At 41.6% G+C, this 17,607-nt stretch overlaps 1 protein-coding gene across 2 annotated transcripts in view; it reads left to right on the forward strand.

The window, feature by feature from the left end:
• PPM1H (protein phosphatase, Mg2+/Mn2+ dependent 1H) overlaps positions 1–17,607 on the forward strand; it is a 262,737-nt gene that overhangs the window by 124,955 nt on the left and 120,175 nt on the right. For both annotated transcript variants that reach the window (XM_079938193.1, XM_079938192.1), the window contains exon 4: positions 4,542–4,654. In XM_079938193.1, coding sequence (XP_079794319.1) covers positions 4,542–4,654 — 113 coding nt within the window. The remainder of the gene's footprint in view (positions 1–4,541; positions 4,655–17,607) is intronic.

The raw sequence follows: 17,607 nt of genomic DNA on the forward strand, positions 1-17,607 counted from the left end.
TTACTGTCACTGAGTAAATGGTTGGAAATACCACTCAGCTTGGCTTTGTCGGTAAAAACCATATGGTGACACGATGGTGAAAAAGGAGGACGAATGCAAAGCTAATTTATAGTTTATAAATTTTAATGGTTTTGAGAATTAGAATAGTAATGGTAAGTGGACCTGTTGGTCTGTCTGTATTTAAGCTAGAGGCTTTTTGTTTTTGTTTTGTCTTTGTTTTTAGTAGAACAGGAAGTTCTTCCGAGAAGGAATGAGCATGTGATTCCACCAACAGCCAGCAGGTGGCGATATTAGGCAGTGCTGGTTTGTCCCTTCCCCATTGCCTGGCTGACAGATTGGCTTCTCAGAATAAACCGAAATCAGGCCCAGATACTAAAACCATGCAGAATCTTATTATTTGTGACTGACGCTATTAGCAGTGTGCTCATAACCATGTTTTAACCCAGCTAGGGGGAGGTGCCAGGTCCTATTGAAACCACCCAACACTCGCTGCCTTCTGGTGTTTGATATTGCTTTCCTTTTGCGACCTGAAATTGGTAGGAAACAAACAATGATCCTGGAGCTGCGTCATCTGTGGGACTTTAGAACCAAATTACAGTGGTTCCGAAAAATATATTTTCTTTCTTGCAATTCTTTCCTGCTGAATTAGTCTCCTTTCACACACATTCTTTTTTCCCTTCACTGCTCTCATTCTTCCTTGCAACAAAAAGGAGCAAAATACAATCCCAAGTCTTAAAAATTGGATCCATTCTTTGATTTAGAGATAATCCTTGCTTAAATGTAATATTTAGACAGATGCAACACAGGATAAATCAGTCCTGCTAGGTAGAAAGCAGCCTTGAGAGGGACTCTTGATTGAACAGATAAATCAATTATCTTGTTAATGGAATCTTCTGAGTCACTGAAGTTGATCCTTTTAGATCATACTGGAAAAGGAATGATAGTATGTGCATGTGTTTTGCTGGTAATTTATTCTAGACTTATGTCTTGAGGTTCATGGCAGCTAAAATGGGGGAGATACTCCAAATCGGTCTTTGTTTAGCGCAAGCGGTGGGCAGTTTTTCATGATTTCCTTAATCTTTTGAAAAAAGTACCCAAACTTCTTGAGGGATACATTTTTAAATTTTTTTTTTAAATGTAGAGTGTGAGAAGCTTAAGCTAACTGGAAAAGTTAAGAGTTTGAAGAAATTAGGTAGTTAATTCAACAGTAAATATATCTTTATTGACTTCATTTATCATGTTTGATCTGGTAGTAGAAGGACCACCCAGATGGTCCTTTAATGTTCCTTTTAGTACTAAGATTTTGTGAAGCATCTTTTAAAGAGGAGTAGGTGGTGTAGGAAAAAAAATGTGCTATTTTGTCTTCTAGGGAGGGGAGGGGGAAGCAATTATTTTTAGAATATGTTCTAGTTAACACCCAGTTTTAGAAGAAGAAATAAAAGAGCGTATTTTCATGTCAGTGAATCCTACAGGGCGGATGAAGTCTGTGGAAACACATCTTTCAAATCCTTTCACCGTGATCCCAGAGAGCACACATGTAATTAAAGTGTGCGTCTGAGCGCACACGCATATGTCTATTAGCACGCAGAGGCGGGAGGTGATGAAAGCATGAGTCTGTTAGCGAAGTTTCTTGTATAAAAAATAGCTAGACTTTGGTCCACTGTTTATGTGGAAATGTTGCCAAATTTGCATTCCTTATGCTGGGGGAACTGCAGAGGGAAGGTAGGAAAAGATGAAAGAAATGATGAAATCAATTAGAAAAAAATACTGACTCACGCTATTAATGTCATAACAAGGCATTCAATGGGCAGGCTAACTGGAATGTTTCCCCCTAAATGAAAGGCAAATGTGAACTCTGCTGTAGCAGAAAAATCTTAGTGTCAAACACTCTATCTTGATATTTTTTTAAAAGATGAAATAATTTTATAATCATTTTCTGGCGATGTAAACCATGATAAGTAAGACACCTACAATGCAGAATAAACTTGTTTGTCTGAGTCCCAGAGGAATTCTTTGACGTGGGCGGCTCTTTCACGTGGACTCTACTTTTTGGATCGCACCAATGGTTTAAGTCTGTCAAGCATCATTCACACTCCAGTCCGTAAGCAGTTGGGTGCTTAAAGGATTTTTACTCAAAACTGCCTTTCATTCAGACTTTAGGTATTCAAACAAATAGTGATTCTGGATGTGAAAGGATAGTTTCTGTAGCTAGAGCAGTTCTTTCCAGTGTATTAAAAATGTTAGTATGGGCTTTATGTACCAGTTTCTATATTAATTTGATGAAATATATATCTATCATAATATCAACTTTATTTTATTTATTTAAATGCAAAAAAATTGCATAAACCTACCCGTAAACTCCTTTGTGAATAGGGTTGTTGGTTCTGTTTTGATGCACTGTTTGGAGGTTCAACAGACGGAACTTCTGACATCTTGATGTTTTCTTTCCCGTCTTTCATTTTCTTGTGACGGTCTTTCCCTGCTGACGTGTGTCCCTCCTCCCGTGTCACCCTCCAGCCTCCTGCCATCCCTGCTTGGGTTCTAAGAACCATTCATTCATTCCTGTCAATTGACTGCGTGTTATTAGAAGTCTGGGTTCCTGCTTAATTATTATCTCAGTGAGTGTTTATGCATGTGGTAAGCTTTTCACTTATGAATGGTGGGACACATGTCTCGTGTTAAGGCAGAGGTAAAATGGTGGGGAGATAATTGGAAACCCAGGCGTTTTATCATGTATTTCTTTATTTGCCCATTGAATAGATATTTATTAAATTACGTTTTACTTGGCCCAACATGGGTGTTGCGGATCTAGCACTGAGCGAGAAAGGTCTCTGCTCTCAGTCATGGGATCCAGGCTGTGGGGAGAAGCTAGCTGGTCTCCGAAGCCCCTCATCTACGCCGTCTAATTTAATCCTCATGACAGCCCCTTTAAGCTAATTTATACAGAGATTGTACATAAATTTTTAAAATTCAGTGTGGTCTTTGGGGGTGGTCCTCGTGCTTGACCTGTCTGCAGCACTTGATGTTGTCATTCACTCAACCCCTTTTTGGAATTCTTCTTCACCTGCTTCTAAACCATCACGTCCCATATAGTACACTCATTCTTACCCCCCCCACCGATGGTTCCTCAGCTTCCCCCCCGCCGCCTCCACCGGCCCTTAACCTTTACTCAGTTCATTCCCAGTATGTTAGTTTCTCCCAGGTCTTGTCTTCGTACTTTTCCCCTCCTTACATTTTGACCAATACTGTGTTCTTAATCTGTTTTCAAAGCTCGGGCTCTTCTCCTGTTTCCAGCTTCTCCTTGGTGATTTCTCTGACTTTGTGTTACCGCCTCTAGCCTCTGGAGCACGGCAGCTGCCGATAAATGCTGGATTACTGAATTATCTCCGCTTCCCATCAGGAGGCTGGCTGAAGCAGCTGAGTTCTAATTCTGTGGGTTTCTAAGCATCACAAACGGGCCCTGGGTCAGCCGACAGCAGCCTCAGAATCAGCCAGAGCACCGTTTCCTGCTCTTCTGTACCCCACCCTCGTCCTTTCTTCCTTGGCCCCAACAATAGATGGCGATGAGAACATTTGCCATTATTTTGGCCAGCATTCGGTTTATTTTCCTAACGACTCTCATTTGTCTGAGGTCAAGGAACCCTGGCTTCTGTCACTGACACAGCGTTTCACACAGACATCTGTCTGGAGGATGATGCATCTCTGTCCACAGGAATGTGGTTCTATTTTTAATTTCCTTGGGGAGACCTCATTAGGTGGCAGGTAATAGATACTAGGCTTTAGAGGAGGAGACCCCGATTGGAATCCAGACTCCAGCAGGGTAAATATGGGCAAGTTCCCCACTTGTCTGCATCTGAACAGTGAGGTGAATGTTACAGTTGTGAGGATGAGATGCGATTCTATATGTAAAGTGCTTCTCGCACTGCCTGACACAGAGGAAGTGCTCACTGACGGCTGGCTGATACTATGCGTGTGTGTCCCTCTTGTGAATTAGTGGCCTTGGGAAGAGGACGTTAGTTCAGAGTTCAGAAGCTTCTATCTTTGATCAGTAAGACGGGGGTGGACTCCTGCCAAGTTGAATTGAGGACACAGTCCTTCAAGTCACCTGTCTCGTCTAGCTGTAAAGGAATTTATTTACTGGAGACTTTGGGGTTAAAAACATTGATCAGGTCCAAGCACTCGACATTATTAGCCTCTCATCTGTTTTCCACAGCAGCTCAGGCTGTCCATACAAAGACTGAATTTTCCGTAAGCCATGATATGTATTAAATACAATTGGTTTAATTCTTCTCATTTTTGTCTGATTAGATCTGTTTGCCTTCCCTTGTTTCCTGTCTCTGGTCCGCACATGGTCTGGTAGGCGACCGTTTTATGCCAGTGTCCTCTCCAGAAATGCTTGTCAGTTGATAGAAAGCCAGTACTAAAGATTTTCTTGTCCCTTCTTCGAGTCGTACTCAGATCTTAGGGCTGTGTCGAGGGAGCAAGGCTAAGACAGTCTTTGTTCCTGTACAGTCCAGTACTAACTTTGTCTTCTTCTCCAGGACCTACAAATCGAACGAGAGAGGAGTTCATACAGTATATCTGGTGGCTGCACAGCCCTCATCGTGATTTGCCTTTTGGGGAAGCTGTACGTAGCAAATGCTGGGGACAGCAGGTAAGCAGATTAGCCCTCTGGTTCTTCCTAAAGTTCAATGCCTTCCTTTAATTTTTTAATCTTTTTAAAAAAGTTAAATGCTTAGAAATAAAATAATCCTGCTTGGGATTAGATATTGAGAAAGATAAGCCTTGTATATCTGGATAAGAGTGCATTTAAGAAGACTCATCAGGAAGGTATTAAAAGATATGGGTGGTCTTCTCCTTACTTGTCTGTAGTAGCAGTTCACGTGTGTGTGTGTATATATATATATATATATATATATATACACACACTTGTGTTTAACCTAAACCAGTAGTGTCCAAATGTTTTTTGACTTCAGAACCTGATTTTCGATGAAAGCTTATTAGCAGGGACATAATATTTGAGAGAGACGAGGAGGGAGGAAAGGGATTTGAATGAAATGGGTGTTTGGAGGGGCCCGGGGAGGACTCTCCAGCTAGTTCGTTTTCTACTCGGTAACTTTGCCCTGTGTCCCCTCCCAGAAGCCCAGGAGTGTCTCCTTTTACGCATGTGCCCCTACAGCCTGCATTTTCCTCTCTTCTGGGTTCAACTGAGAGGAATTTGGGGCAAGAGATGGTGGTTAACCCTTACTTTATCCAGTATTACCAGAAATCAGATAGACTTGTGTTTTAATCTTCTTTTAAATGACTGATATGTGCTCACTTTAGGTATGGCCACATCTGTTATTTAGTCGATATTAAATTAATTTTCACAGACTTTGTGAAAAGTGTTGTAATATGGATTATACATTTCTCCGCCCCTTGAGTAACAAAATACGTTGGCCTTCTAGCAGGACTTTTTGCCAAAGGCCGACTCTATTCTGAAAGCAGTCAAAGTACTGGACTCTAATCGTGATGTCCTCAGAGGATGAGTGATTTCCCTACACGGGCTGTGGTCTAAAGATGCTGTCATTCCTCCAGCTTCTTCCTCTGGGTCACGTGCCTCTTCTCAACATCTCTGCTTGGTCTAGCCCTCCCCTGAGGTCGGACCCTCCCCTTCCCTGACTCCCTCAGGCAATCAGTGAATTCCAGAGAGCAGGAGAGCCTGAGGGAGTTTCCAGTTAAGCATCCTCTCCCTGTCTTGCCACTAAAGATTCTGGAGACCAAAGGACTGTGACCTGCCAACGCAGCAGTATTTGGAGTTTGAAGATTTTGGAAGGTCTGTTTATTTTTAAGGTTTATGTGGATTTCTGTTCTGCTGTCTCAGCTTCAATATAAAATTTTTCCAAGTAAGTGGAAGTGAGTATAAGATGCCATGTTTATTTCATGGCTTCTATTCCCTAGTGGTCCTGGCAGGAGACAGACTCCAACTCACATGTATCAACTGAATGAAGGAGTGAAAGGGGACCGGCTAGGAGCACTGAGACCAGGAGGGCATTGAAGCCCCCTAGGCCTGCAGGGTCCAGGGAGGAAATGCTACAGCTAAGCCCAGGAGAGGGGGCCACAGATGAGGGCCCCTAGGCAGGGGCCACAGGAGAGAATGGGAGGAAATACTCCGACGACTTCTTCCTATCCCGCTTTCTCCTACCAGGGCCTCCCATTGGATGAGCCTGGCTGGAATGAGGGTCAGAGAGGTTGGTCAGCCAGGGCACAGACACAGGCCAAGATTGCATCTCCAGGGTGGGGGGCAAGCGGAAAATCACCAGCACATCTGCTGCCCCTCGTGCCCTCCCCAGGGTTGGAGCATCTTGAAAATAGGAATCGTCATCTCCCAGGGCCTTGTAAGGTACACACTGAGGAGCTGGCCTCTGAGCCCTTGTTCACTTCTGGATCTTGAGTTTGCTGGAGACAGATGTGCAAGTCAGGGGATGATTCCTTTCTGTTCTGTGTAAAACCGAATCGATGATACAGCTTTTGCACTCATATTCACCTTTAGTCTTGATGTCTGGTTCCGTGTTTTTCGAAAAGAGTTTGCTTCCCTGGCCCTTCCAGTGATGAGGGTAGTGACCGAGTGCTTTGTTCCCGCCCCTCGTCCCAGGGAAGCATCTTTCACAAGAGGACCCCAGGCTCGGAAGGTAACCCAACTTCCATGCCCAGAATATCTTTATGTTGGATTATGCCTTTCAGAGAAGCAGCTCCTCCCCAACGCCCTGTCCACGTTTTTGAGCACAGTTTCCTTCAAAGCTCTGAGCTCCCTGACAGAGCTGCTTCCCCAGCCAGCCAGGGCTTCAGCCCTACTTCCCAGAAGCTCAGTGCCCTTTTCAGGACCTTGCGTCCCACCCCACCCCCTTTTAAGTGCCAGTGTCTAGGCCAGATCTTGATTTCCTCATCTATAAAAATGGTGATATTGGACTAAGTATTAATTTCTAAACATTCTGGCATTCTAAAGATTGTCACTATGAGGTGTGACACTTTGAGAAAGTAAAGTGGTGCTCTAAAGGTTGATCTTTTGGTTATTTTATCTTTCTTAGAGTCAGCTTTTGAAATTGTCAAGTAACTGAAGTTCTTATGTTTCTAACTGTCCACAGAAGTATGATGTTTTACATGCTATTCCTAATTTGAAAAGCTTAACAGGTGCTTTTGTCCTTATTAAAGCTGTAAAGCACACCCCCCTCCCCACCAACTACACAAATTATTTTATGAGAAAACAGCATCTCTAGAACCTAATCAGCTTAATTACATTTGTAGTATTCTGGCCCCAGTATCCAGATATGAATTTGGGGTTTTACTGCTGACGGGTTGGGTTTGCTGTTCACTTATGGGTCATATGTTATGTAGAAACGTAAGAGCAATATGAGTTTGTATTGTATGCTCTGTCCAAAAAACTTGTAGGACGCTTATTAGTTAGTGTATTTTCAGCTCTTGTATAAACAATACATATTTGATATCACCTTATGTAGGATCACTGCCTAGTTTATATACTAATAACATAGGTGTTTGTGTTTACAAATATATTCAGTTCTTCCCAAGAAACAGCAGCTAAGTGATTTTTTATCAGACCTACGTAAATGTAGGTCCATTATGACTTATGGACAAGTAGTCGTGAATCCAAGGGCTCAGTTTAAACAAATGGTCAGGCCAACAGAGAATTCTGACAACAGAGCCCTGATTAACTGCTAATTTTTCTTCTTTACTGTCAGATATTGGCTGCCCATCTGTTTGCTTTAAATCTTGACAGTTTTGAGAGTGAAGCGAATCTTTGTCATAGGATCACTACCCCATAATTATTTACACTTAGGAAAAAAGAACCTTTGCACTGGTTTGATTTGGAAACTACTGGTGGTCAGGAACTGTTTTTTTTTTTTTTTTTTTAATTTTTATTGTTTTATACAGCAGGCTCTTATTAGTTATCCATTTTATACATATCAGTGTATATATGTCAATCCCAAACTCCCAGTTCATCCCCCCCCACCCCCCGCCACTTGCCCCCACTTGGTGTCCATACGTTTGTTCTCTACAACTGTGTCTCTATTTCTGCCCTGCAAACCAGTTCATCTGTACCACTTTTCTAGGTTCCACATATATGCGTTAATATACGATACTTGTTTTTCTCTTTCTAACTTACTTCACTTTGTATGACAGTCTCTAGATGCACCCACATCTCTACAAATGACCCAATTTCATTCCTTTCTATGGCTGAGTAATATTCCTTTATATATATGTACCACACCTTCTTTATCCATTCATCTGTCGATGGGCATTTAGGTTGCTTCCATGTCCTGGCTATTGTAAGTAGTGCTGCAATGAACATTGATGTGCATGTGTCTTTTTGAATTATGGTTTTCTCTGGGCATATGCCGAGTAGTGGGATTGCTGGGTCATATGGTAATTCTATTTTTAGTATTTTAAGGACCCTCCATACTCTTCTTCATAGTGGCTGTATCAATTTACATTCCCACCAACAGTGCAAGAGGGTTCCCTTTTCTCCACACCTTCTCCAGCATTTGTTGTTTGTAGATTTTCTGATGATGCCCATTCTAACTGGTGTGAGGTGCTACCTCATTGTAGTTTTGATTTGCATTTCTCTAATAATGAGTGATGTTGAGCAGCTTTTCACGTGCTTCTTGGCCATCTGTATGTCTTCTTTGGAGAGATGTCTATTTAGGTTCTTCTGCCCATTTTTGGATTTGGTTGTTTGTTTTCTTAATGTTGAGCTGCATGCACTGTTTATATATTTTGGGAATTAATCCTTTGTCCGTTGATTCGTTTGCGAATATTTTCTCCCATCTGAGGGTTGTCTTTTCGTCTTGTTTGTAGTTTGCTTTGCAAAAGCTTTTAAGTTTCATTAGGTCCCATTTGTTTATTTTTGTTTTCATTTCCATTACTCTAGGAGGTGGACCAAAAAAGATCTTGCTGTGATTTATGTCAAAGAGTGTTCTTCCTTTGTTTTCCTCTAAGAGTTTTATAGTGTCCAGTCTTACATTTAGGTCTCTAATCCATTTGGAGCTTATTTTTATGTATGGTGTTAGGGAGTGTTCTAATTGCATTCTTTTGCATGTAGCTGTTCAGTTTTCCCAGCACCACTTATTGAAGAGACTATCCTTTCTCCATTGTATATCCTTGCCTCCTTTGTCATAGATTAGTTGACCATAGGTGCATGGGCTTATCTCTGGGCTTTCTATCCTATTCCATTGATCTGTATTTCTGTTTTTGTGCCAGTACCATATTGTCTTGATTACTGTAGCTTTGTAGTATAGTCTGAAGTCAGGGAGTCTGATTCCTACAGCTCCGTTTTTTTCCCTCAAGACTGCTTTGGCTATTCGGGGTCTTTTGTGTCTCCATACAAATTTTAAGATTTTTTTCTTCTAGTTCTGTAAAAAAGGCCACTGGTAATTTGATAGGGATTGCATTGAATCTTTAGATTGCTTTGGGTAGTATAGTCATTTTCACAGTATTGATTCTTCCAATCCAAGAGCATGATATAGCTCTCCATCTGTTTGTATCATCTTTAATTTCTTTCATCAGTGTCTTACAGTTTTCTACATACGGGTCTTTTGTCTCCCTAGGTAGGTTTATTCCTAGGTATTTTATTCTTTTTGTTGCAGTGGTAAATGGGGTTCTTTCCTTAATTCCTCTTTCAGATTTTTCATCATCACTGTATAGGAATGCAAGAGATTTCTGTGCATTAATTTTGTATCCTGCTACTTTACCAAATTCATTGATTCGCTCTAGTAGATTTCTGGTGGCATCTTAGGATTATCTATGTATAGTATCATGCCATCTGCAAACAGTCACAGTTTTACTTCTTCTTTTCCAATTTGTGTTCCTTTTTCTTCTCTGACTGCTGTGGCTAGGACTTCCAAAACTATGTTGAATGAGAGTGGCGAGAATGGACGTCTTTGTCTTGTTCCTGATATTAGAGGAAATGCTTTCAGTTTTTCACCATTGAGTATGATATTTACTGTGGGTTTGTCGTATATAGCTTTTATTATGTTGAGGTAGGTTCCCTCTGTGCCCACTTTCTGGAGAGTTTTTATCATAAATTGGTGTTGAATTTTGTCAAAAGCTTTTTCTGCATCTATTCAGATGATCGTATAGTTTTTATTCTTCAATTTGTTAATATGGTGTATCACATTGATTGATTTGTGTATATTGAAGAATCCTTGCATCCCTGGGATAAATCCCACTTGATCATGGTGTATGATCCTTTTAATGTGTTGTTGGATTCTGTTGGCTAGTATTTTGTTGAGGATTTTTGCATCTATGTTCATCAGTGATATTGGTCTGTAATTTTCTTTTTTTGTAGTATCTTTATCAGGTTTTGCTATCAGGGTGATGGTGGCCTCATAGAATGAGTTTGGGAGTGTTCCTTCCTCTGCAGTTTTTTGGAAGAGTTTGAGAAGATGTGTGTTAGCTCCTCTCTAAATGTTTTATAGAATTCACCTGTGAAGCTATCTGGTCCTGGCCTTTTGTTTGTTGGAAGATTTTTAATTACAGTTTCAGTTTCATTACTTGTGATTGATCTGTTCATATTTTCTATTTCTTCCTGGTTCACTCTTGGAAGGTTATACCTTTCTAAGAATTTCTCCATTTCTTCCAGGTTGTCCATTTTATTGGCATAGAGTTGCTTGTAGTAGCCTCTTAGGACGCTTTGTATTTCTGTGGTGTCTGTTGTAAGTTCTCCATTTTCATTTCTAATTCTATTGATTTAAGTCCTCTCCCTCCTTCTGTTGATGAGTCTAGGTAATGGTTTATCAGTTTTGTTTATCTTCTCAAAGAACCAGCTTTTAGTTTTATTGATCTTTGCTATTGTTTTCTTTGTTTCTATTTCATTTATTTCTGCTCTGATCTTTATGATCTCTTTCCTTCTGCTAACTTTGGGTTTTTGTTCTTCTTTCTCTAGTTCCTTTAGGTGTAAGGTTAGATTGTTTATTTGAGAGTTTTCTTGTTTCTTGAGGTAGCATTGTATTGCTATAAACTTCCCTCTTAGAACTGCTTTTGCTGCATCCCATAGGTTTTGGATCATTGTGTTTTCATTGTCATTTGTCTCTAGGTCTTTTTTGATTTCCTCTTTGATTTCTTCAGTGATCTCTTGGTTATTTAGTAATGTATTGTTTAGCCTCCATGTGTTTGTGTGTTTTGCATGTTTTTCCCTGTAATTGATTTCTAATCTCATTGCATTGCGGTCAGAAAAGATACTTGATATGATTTCAGTTTTCTTAAATTTACTGAGGCTTGATTTGTGACCCAAGATGTGATCTGTCCTGGAGAATGTTCTGTGCACACTTGAGAAGAAAATGTAATCTGCTGTTTTTGGATGGAATGTCCTATAAATATCAATTAAATCTTTCTGGTCTATTTTGTCATTTAAAGCTTGTGTTTCCTTATTAATTTTCTGTTTTGATGATCTGTCCATTGGTGTAAGGGAGGTGTTAAAGTCCCCCACTATTATTGTGTTACTGTCGATTTTCTCCTTTATAGCTGTTAGCAGTTGCCTTATGTATTGAGGTGTTCCTATGTTGGGTGCATATATATTTAAAATTGTTATATCTTCTTCTTGGATTGATCCCTTGAACATTTTGTAGTGTCCTTCCTTGTCTCTTGTAACATTCTTTATTTTAAAGTCTATTTTATCTGATATGAGTATTGCTACTCCAGCTTTCTTTTGATTTCCATTTGCATGGAATATCTTTTTCCATCCCCTCACTTTCAGTCTGTATGTGTCCCTAGGTCTGATGTGAGTCTCTTGTAGACAGCATATATATGGGTGTTGTTTTTGTATGTATTCAGTGAGCCATTGTCCTTTGGTTGGAGCATTTAATCCATTCATGTTTAAGGTAATTATCGATATATATGTTCCTATTACCATTTTCTTAATTGTTATGGGTTTGTTTTTGTAGATCTTTTTCTCCTCTTGTGTTTCCCACTTAGAGAAGTTCCTTTAGCATTTATTGTAAAGCTGGTTTGGTGGTGCTGAATTCTCTTAGCTTTTGCTTGTCTGTAAACTTTTGATTTCTCCATCGAATCTGAATGTGATCCTTGCCAGGTAGAGTAATCTTGGTTGTAGGTTCTTCCCTTTCATCACTTTAAATATGTCATGCCACTCCGTTCTGGCATGTAGAGTTTCTGGTGAGAAATCAGCTGTTAACCTTCTGGGAGTTCACTTGTGTGTTATTTGTCGTTTTTCCCTTGTTGCTTTCAGTAATTTTTCGTTGTCTTTAATTTTTGTCAGTTTGATTACTGTGTGTTTTGGTGTGTTTCTCCTTGGGTTTATCCTGCCTGGGAGTCTCTGCACTTCCTGGACTTGGGTGGCTATTTCCTTTCCCAGGTTAGGGAAGTTTTAGACTATAATCTCTTTAAATAATTTCTCTGGTTCTTCTCCTTTGGGAACACCTATAATGCAAATGTTGTTAATGTTGTCCCAGAGGTCTCTTAGGCTGTCTTCATTTCTTTTCATTCTTTTTTCTTTATTCTGTTCTTCAGCAGTGAATTCCACCATTCTGTCTTCTAGGTCACTTATCCGTTCTTCTGCCTCAGTTATTCTGCTGTTGATTCCTTCTAGTGTATTTTTCATTGCAGTTATTGTATTATTCATCTTTGTTTGTTTGTTCTTTAATTCTTCTCCGTCTTTGTTAAACATTTCTTGCATCTTCTCGATCTTTGCCTCCATTCTTTTTCTGAGGTCCTGGATCATCTTCACTGTCATTATTCTAAATTCTTTTTCTGGAAGGTTGCCTATCTCCAATTCATTTAGTTGTTTTTCTGGGGTTTTATCTTGTTCCTTCATCTGGTACATAACCCTCTGCCTTTCCATCTTATCTATCTTTCTGTGAATGTGGCTTTTGTTCCACAGGCTGCAGGATTGTATTTCTTCTTGCTTCTGCTGTCTGCCCTCTGGTAGATGAGGCTTTCTAAGAGGCTTGTGCAAGTTTCCTGATGGGAGGGACTGGTGGTGGGTAGAGCTGGGTGTTGCTCTGGTGGGCGGAGCTCAGTAAAACTTTAATCCCCTTGTCTGCTGATGGCTGGGCTGAGTTCTCTCCCTGTTGGTTGTTTGGCCTGAGGTGACCCAACACTGGAGCCTACCCAGGCTCTTTGGTGGGCTAATGGCAGACTCTGGGAGGGCTCACACCAAGGAGTACTTCTCAGAACTTCTGCTGCCAGTGTCCTTGTCCTCACGGTGAGACACAGCCACCACCTGGCTCTGCAGGAGACCCTCCAACACTAACAGGTGGGTCTGGTTCAGTCTCCCCTGAGGTCACTGCTCCTTCCCCTGGGTCCTGATGTGCACACTACTTTGTGTGTGCCCTCCAAGAGTGGAGTCTCTGTTTCCCTCAGTTCTGTCAAAGTCCTGCAATGAAATCCCGCTAGCCTTCAAAGTCTGATTCTCTAGGAATTCCTCCTCCCGTTGTCGGACCCCCAGGTTGGAAAGCCTGACGTGGGGCTCAGAACCTTCACTCCAGTGGGTGGACTTCTGTGGTATAAGTGTTCTCCAGTTTGTGAGTCACCCACCCAGCAGTTATGGGATTTGATTTTATTGTGATTGCACCCCTCCTACTGTCTCATTGTGGCTTCTCCTTTGTCTTTGGATGTGGGGTATCTTTTTTGGTGAGTTCCAGTGTCTTCCTGTCGATGATCCTTCAGCAGTTAGCTGTGATTCTGGTGCTCTCTCAAAAGGGAGTGAGAGCACGTCCTTCTATTCCACCATCTTGAACCAATCTCGGAACTGTTTTTTAAGCTGCTTCATGAGCTGTGAGTCATCTGATTTACCATCAGGGGCACGTGTGCTTGGGGGTTGTCTTCACAAGAAGCTTCCTGATGGTCTATGTGGCTTACTGAGTCAAGGACCACCCTCGGTGTGGGATGGTCCATAGTGATGCCAGGTGGTACGGCCTGGGACAGCCTTGCCCTCCCTTCCGCAACTGAGGTAACCAGCCACAGAGGGTCGTGAGAGAACTACTTCATGCAGCCAGTTGCTTTATTTTTCCCAGTCGAAAGCAGCCAACTCAACACCTAGGGGATCATAAGGGACTAGGCAAGAAGCAGATGGTGGGCGGCTTTTTCACTTCAAGCAAAAATGAACTGGTGGCATGCAGATGTCCTGCAGCGCAGTGTGTAAACTGTCACCCGTTGTATTTGAGTCATCCACTCCTTCAGGCCCTGAGTGATTCTTCAGTTTAAGAAGGTGCTTTGACTGCATTTTGGAAGATAATTTCATTTTATTTCTGGAGCGCTAAGGCACTGAGGAGGCAAAGCCATTACCACTTATTTCAAACAGTGTCTAAAGGTTTGGCAACTGAGACTAGGTGAACTCCTTTAGAGTAAAGAAGACCATTTAAGATTGGTTAAGTTCATGATTCCGCTCTTGGCAGATTGAAGTAACAGCAGCGATAAGACAGATAATAAGTTTTAGGTACATGTTAAATACTCTAGAAGACAATCATATTTAGTTCTCTCAGCAATTTAGTGAGAAGTAGGCATTGTTCATATCAGGTAAATGTACTGAAGCACATTGAGGTGAAGGGATTTGCCCAAGGTCCCACAGCTACTAAGGAACAGGGCTGACATCCGTCTCACGAATGAAAGTCAGAGCACCAAGTTCTCAGTCAATGCCCTGTACCCTGGGATGTCCCATCCATGCTAAGACTCACGTGGTGTTTTTGTTTTTCACATTTGAATGTCTCCAAAATGAACGTTTCTAAATAACATTTTTTCTTTACTGTTTGCATGTAAAGTAATGACATACCTTATGATCAATGGCATCTTTAATCTCACATAAAATGGTTTATGGGGTGTAGTTGAGGGGATGATTGCATTTAGAAGCTATTTTAAATGCACTCCAGTCGTGAAGCATGTAAGCATTGGGTGGTCCAATTTATTCATTTATGATATAGGCAATGCCCCTTCCTCAAACTGAGGGCTGCCATTCCGTTCCAAAGGTCCCAGGGTTCTCTGAGAACATGTTAAATTTTGCATTTTCATTTTGATGGTAATCAGAATAACATGAGCATTTTCTGGATCTTCTGGAATTCTGTCTTACAAATGATAACTGCCATGAATTCGGACCCCCATTTTGTCTTGCTTACCATTTCTCTGTCAGCCAAGGGTATGTAGACTTTTTCAAGATGAGTGACAGGAGTCCATGGAATACAGGGCCATCTTTTTGAGGATTCTCCTAGGAAAAGGCTGCAAAGGTTGAATGTGTCTGTGAAGCAGCTCTGTATAAAAAGCGGTCCACAGATCATCCTTGAAACAAAGCCAGTACTACCAGCCAGGATGGTTTTCTTTTATTTCACTTTTCCTCGTTTTCAGTTTTTCAGAATTTACCCTCATGTAAGTTAAAGCTTTCCATATGCATTCACAGGTGAATTCCTCTGGCCAAGTCTGAATTTTCTTGGGGATAGGAGCTAGGTATTAAACAAGACTTACACTTCTAGATTGAAAACCAATTACACATCTCACACTTCGCCCCTTTACTAGTGGTAAGATAATGAAACTGTGTAACTGCTTCCAACCCAAGGAAATGCAAAAAAACTGTTCATTCCTTTTTATGAGCGTGGATATCAGTGGCCAGCAGAGAACCTTTCTGAACCTGCTTATTGCTAACAAGGGGTTCATCTGTCCACACCTGCCAGGGAGCTGTTTCTTTGATAGTAGCCTTCCTCTGAGTTCAGAATAGATTTCATCTTCCTCCATCGACTACATTAAGTTCACCACAACTCTCACTTTCTTTGACAAATGTCTGAAAAATGGAACAGAAAGAAACCGTAATTTACGACCATTCTCTACTATGAAAGTTGAGGTGTTGTTTGGCCCTTTTTTCATGTACCCCCACCCTGCCCATCTTTTTAGTATATATTTACATGATCCCTTAGCTCTACCCGTAACCTGCAGAAGCGACTAGCAGAAAGAAAATATTGCTATCAGATGATCACAGATATGTGCAAAGACGTGGAGACCACGTGATGGCTCAAAACAGTCTTTACTTTTCCTGTCAAGCCACTCGCTGTCAACGCAGAGGGCACTATAGAGGCCCTTCTCTCTCTGGATTTCCTCCTTTTCTCTTCCCCTTGGATTTTTTTCAACCTTCTTTCTGACACCCCTTGCCCTAAATCAGTGGTTCTCAAAGTGTGGTCCCCAAACCAGCAGCAGCAGCAACTGTTAAAAAAGTAAATTTTTGTTAGAAAAGCAAATCCTAGGGCTCTACCCCTGACCTACTAGATTAGAAACCCAGGGATGGGACCCAGCGCTCTGTGTTAGAGCAACCCTCCAGGTGATTTTGCTGTATGGAAGAACCACTGCTTTAAAGTCTGAGGAGCCAGGAAGGAGCCAGTCTGTCCTCAGGGTATAAAAATCATAGCTGTTCCTGGCCTGAGCCTAAAGCATCAAACTTCGAACACTGTCAAGCATCTATCGGCCTCCACTGCAGCCACATACCACACGCAGGGGAGCTTCTATGGCGATGTTTCCGCCCCAGTGCTATCCCACCCAGGTGGAGGGGCCCCGCCTGCACCACTGTCAGCTGTCTGCAGATTCCTTCTTGCCATCCTCATATTATAGAACGTAGGTCCATTTCTTCGAAAAGTGGGATCTGGGGTAAGGATTTCTTCCATGATCTAGCTCTTCATCTCAGATGCCCGCTGACTGCTGGGACGTTCTGAAGCCCCCATCCCACTGTGCACCAGGCTATAGCTCCCTTATCTGAAATGGGTCACATGTGCTCCTGTGTGGACTTTTGGTCCCTTGTTGGGCCCCTGGGAGAGTGTAGTTCTGGCTGTGGTTCCCTATCCCAACCAAGTATGCTCTTAACAACCCCCCTTTGCTCCAAGCCCACTGAGGGGCTGGGCTGGGGAGTCTCATGGACTTGGTGGAAATGGAGTCTTTGCACTTAACAAGCATTGGCATGAGATGATTGTGGTCAAGATAGTGACCTTATCTATCCCTGGCTGCTAAGATAGGAAACAGTGGCTCAGTGACAGGAAGGAACTTTCTAGTGGAGAGCCCCAAGGCTTTATCTGTGGGCCATTCTAGCCTACACCAAAATTTTCAACACCTAACCATCTAATTTGCTGATGATGTAAAAACAAGAAAGATGAACTAGCAAGATTCAAAAATACCTTTAGTGCCTGGGAAGGTGAACTAAACCTAACCGGGGGAAGTTTAACCACAGTCAAGGTAAAGTGTAACATCTGTTTAGAACCTAATGTAATCATAGGCTGCAGCATTTGCAGTATAAAGCAAATAATAACTAATGGTTTTGGTTGGCTTACTTTGTCCTAAGCACTGTTTCTAGTTTCTAGGGCTTTACCTGAATAACCTAACTCATCCTCACACCAACCCTGTGGGGGAAGTACTCTTATTAGTCTCATTTTACACATGAAGTTCCTCTCTAGGTGACACAGTTCAGCCGAGGCATTAATGGGCAGTAGCCCTCCAAAGAGAAGCCTGAGTGGTGAAGGGGTTTGGAACCATGTTGGGAGGAGTGAGAAAAACTCAAACAAATGAACACACATTGTAAATCAACTATACTTCAGTAAAATCGAAAAAAAAGAAAAATCAAGCAAAACTCAAACC

Source organism: Stenella coeruleoalba, assembly GCF_951394435.1.
Source record: "Stenella coeruleoalba genome assembly, chromosome: 11".
Taxonomy (NCBI): Eukaryota; Metazoa; Chordata; class Mammalia; order Artiodactyla; family Delphinidae; genus Stenella; species Stenella coeruleoalba.